We start from the raw sequence: 3710 nt of genomic DNA, 5'->3' as shown, positions 1-3710 counted from the left end.
ATAGATGTCGACAGATATCAACATCTAAGATAGCCAGAGAGAGAGAGAGAGAGAGAGAGAGTGAACTAAACTCCAACGGGTCCATATCGCTGTGAGCGAATTTTTCATATAGATCCCTAGATGATTTCAAACTCTAAACAACGAACCAAAAAGGACCCAACAGTAAATTCGCACCCCTTATTCGGAAGAGACGACTTGAGAGACTCCGAGAGCGGCTCCGACGTCCAGAGCGGCGCGCACCGAAGCCCTGGAGGACACACGACGTCGACCTAGGCGCGGACGGCGCCGGCGTCCGCGAACCGGAGGCCTCCATCGCCGCCGCGCGCGGCCCACGCCACGCCGCGGTGCCCCGTTCCGCCGGGCGTGGCGCCGCGTAGTGCCCGCCGCGTGCTCGTGTCCATCGTCGCCGGCGTCGACACGGAGAGCCCGGCGTGTTCGGCAGCGTGGTGCGTCTCGAAGTCGAGCGGCTCGTCGGCGTCGCCCCCGCATGACGACGCTGCCCCGACGGCTAACGCTGCGCTCGGCCCGAGGACCCTACTGTCCGCGGCGCCGCGGCTGTTGTGCCATATCCCCAGGCAGTAGGACGCGGAGCAGAGAGCCGCGGCGAGGAGGAGGGTCAGGAGGTCGACGCGCGTGAGCGAGCCGCACCTCCTGCCGGCGCGCCCGCCCGGCGAGCCGTCGTTCGCCATGGCCGGCCGCGGCGAGGGGAGGAGGACACGGAGCAGAGGAAGTGGAAGGGAACTGACGCGGCGTGGCGATACGCGTATACGGGGTCGGCTTCGAGGAGGTGGTGCAATAACAATAGAAGCTAAGGTTTTATATGGTGTTGGCTCCAGGCTCCAGCTAAGCGAGGTGCTTAGACCGTTCTAATCGGCTAATCCATGGTTAGCAATAGCATAAGTACACTTATTATGATGCGTAATTACGATGGCTAAATCTTGCCGGCTGCTGACTTCAGGCTCAGGAATGATGAAAGCAGCATCTTTTGCAGTTAGAACGGTGCCTGAAAGTTAAGCAAGTATTTCGAAACGCCGCATGTTGCTAGTACTGTTTAATAGACTAACGTGTCGAGATGAATGATTAGGGGAATGCTTGCGGTCTTATCCGTTGCTGGAGAGTTGTGACCTGGACGAGAATCTGTGTCCTCCACCACAACAAAAGTTCAGTATTATTTCACTGGTCGCTCCTGAGTCCTGACGAGCACCAACGAGTTGGTTTGCAATTAGTGGACGTGCGGAACGGGTCCATCTTGACGTGCGTTGACTCGATTTGTTGTTGGTCAAGTTTCTATCTCCTTCGTACGGGGCCCGACAAGGCCTGCTTACGTATGGGCCGGACCCGACTACAGATGCGGTGTTTGTGGAGGGAGGGCCCTGATGGCATAGCTGTAGCCCAGCCCACTATCTCTCCAGCGAAAAGCGCTCTCCACAATCAGCTTAGACTGATGCACTCATGCACATCTACGGCATCAATCCCTTTGCATCAGAATGCCATTGTTACGGCATCTTCCATACGATCTTAGAACAGGGATATAACTTAGTAAGTGTGAAACTACACATCATCTTGAGAGAATGCTATTATCCTTTGTCATTCACACACCGATGATGCTTGTTTTGTCCTCAGGACCCGGACGTATGTAACAAGAGCGCGCGAAAAGATTTCTTTGAAGCCACTGCTTAATCTCATCGCAACTATCAGTTTACCACCATCAATACTTGCCCAACAAAACAACTGTTACCACGAACACACAGCACGACGGACGGATAGAGGGAAAGAGAGGGAGAGAGAGGCCTCGAAATGAACCGGGGAGCCCACTCGTGGGTGGCGCAGTCCGATAGCACACGAACCTGTGTGTAAACTGAGAACGCAGGCGAGGGGACCCTGGCCAAAGGCGACGGGACGTTGCGTGACCGTCCTCTTGGGTCTTGGCCTTTCTCGCCGGCCGAACGCTATCACTTATCACCCACATGTGCTTCCATCTTCGTGCTAACCTAGCTCTCATTAGCTCGCTGCGGGAAGCTGCCCGCTCGGCCCAATTCCGGCAATCAGGACGAGTGCGCTCCAATCCCTCGCATGTGAGACGGTGGCCGGGCGCGTGAGAGGACAGGCCGCCGCGATGTCAAAAGGAGCACGCCATGCCCGGGCTAGGAGCCTGTGACACCAACCCCTGACCTCTCTCCCTCCAGTTCACCACCACCAGTCCACCACCCAGAGAGAACTGCTTCACGCCTGGTTCCCCGCAGAGAGAGGTGAGCGGCTGGCCGGCTGTAGCGGCGCGAGAGGCCAAAGCGGCGGACGGTCGATGGATCTGGTGGCGTGCCGCGGGCTGGCCTAGGCGGCAACCGTGCTGCCGAGCATGCGCGGGTATGCTCTCTTTGGATCTGATTTGTTCAGTTTGCTTATCTTTTTTTCTGGGAAAACATGTTGCGTTCCTCAACTTTCATGTGAAAAAATGTCGCATACGCATTTTTCCTTTTTCCCAAACCAGTTCCTACCATTAGATCATCCAACTAACCTTATTACCATGGCTACTTCCAAACAGGCACTCCCCTCGACAGCGCCGGCTCGCCGCTGGTGAGCTCAAGGCCATGGCTGGGGCCTTCATGGCATCGGGACTGATCCTGCTGTTCGGGCTGACCCTGGCGTTCGCCCATCCGCCCGAGTGGGTGTCGCTGGCTCGTGAGACCGGAGAGCAGCCGCTCCGGGCCCGCCTCTTCGAGTTGCTCAACAGGCTCGCCTTCGTGGACACGGCGGCCCTCGTCGTCGTCGTCCTGTGCATCGACCGGCTGCGGGCGGCTCCCGCGCAGCAGCGCGCTCTGGCGTCGGCACGGCGGCTCTTCGTGGCCGCCGTTGCGTTCCACGCGGCGTCGGTCGCCGTGGCCGGTTCCGATAGCTGGGGCGCGACGGCGGCGGCATTCTCGATCGTTGCCACTACAGCACAGCAGGCCTTCCAAGGCGTTTTGCTAGAGGCGTATTGCCAAACGCCTCGGTTCCTCTGAAGCTACGGCGTTTTTCTCAAATCGCCTAAATACATCAAACATTCAAGGGCGTTTTTTGTAAAAGGCCTAAGAAGCAAGGTCCTTGGGAGGCGTTTTTCTGAAACGCCGTTTACATGGAGGCGTCAGGCGTTTTGCAAAAGACGCCTGCAAAAGGAACCCTATAGAACCTAAAAATAGCAAGGAAACCCTTCCACCTCCAAAAAAGCATCGCTGCCTTCCTGGCTCCCGTGAAGTCCTCGCGCCTCCACCGAACGCAGAAGGGGAAAACGTAAAGAGAAAACCAAAACAATTTCGAATCAGCGCTAGGGTTTGGGAGCTCCACCGCCGGGGATCCTCGCCGCCATCGGAGACGACCTCGTCGTCCACGCTAGGGTTTGCTACCTCACTCACAAGGGAACATTAGCAAAGCTTTCAACTGCAGTTGGTGGATGCATCCGATGGCCACGGAAGAACGTAAGATGGCACAAATTTTTAGTTTCTTTTAAAGTCTACGTGCATTAGCAGCTTTATATTTATTTTTTCTTAACTATATTGCAGCTTGAACGGAAGTGGTGACCCGCGGCCTCCAAAGCAAGACTCTGATAGGAGAACCTTTAAACTGTGAATCTGCCACTTGTAGCCTCCAAAGTATACCAACTGTGAACCTTCTTTATTTAGGATTAAATTTCATCTGCCAACTATGTAAGGACCTGTTTGTTCCACCCTTCTAAA

General features: G+C 55.9%; 1 protein-coding gene across 1 annotated transcript; it reads right to left on the bottom strand.

Moving 5' to 3' along the window:
- Positions 1-48: 48 nt before the first annotated feature.
- On the bottom strand, positions 49-930 carry LOC101773501. Its single transcript, XM_004983826.3, has one exon. The coding sequence runs from the start codon at positions 687-689 to the stop codon at positions 270-272; it is 420 nt and encodes a 139-aa protein (XP_004983883.1). The 5' UTR covers positions 690-930; the 3' UTR covers positions 49-269.
- Positions 931-3710: the final 2780 nt, after the last annotated feature.

The sequence above is a fragment of the Setaria italica genome, chromosome IX (assembly GCF_000263155.2).
Source record: "Setaria italica strain Yugu1 chromosome IX, Setaria_italica_v2.0, whole genome shotgun sequence".
In the NCBI taxonomy this organism is placed as follows: domain Eukaryota; kingdom Viridiplantae; phylum Streptophyta; class Magnoliopsida; order Poales; family Poaceae; genus Setaria; species Setaria italica.
This window is presented reverse-complemented; position numbering and strand designations above follow the sequence as displayed.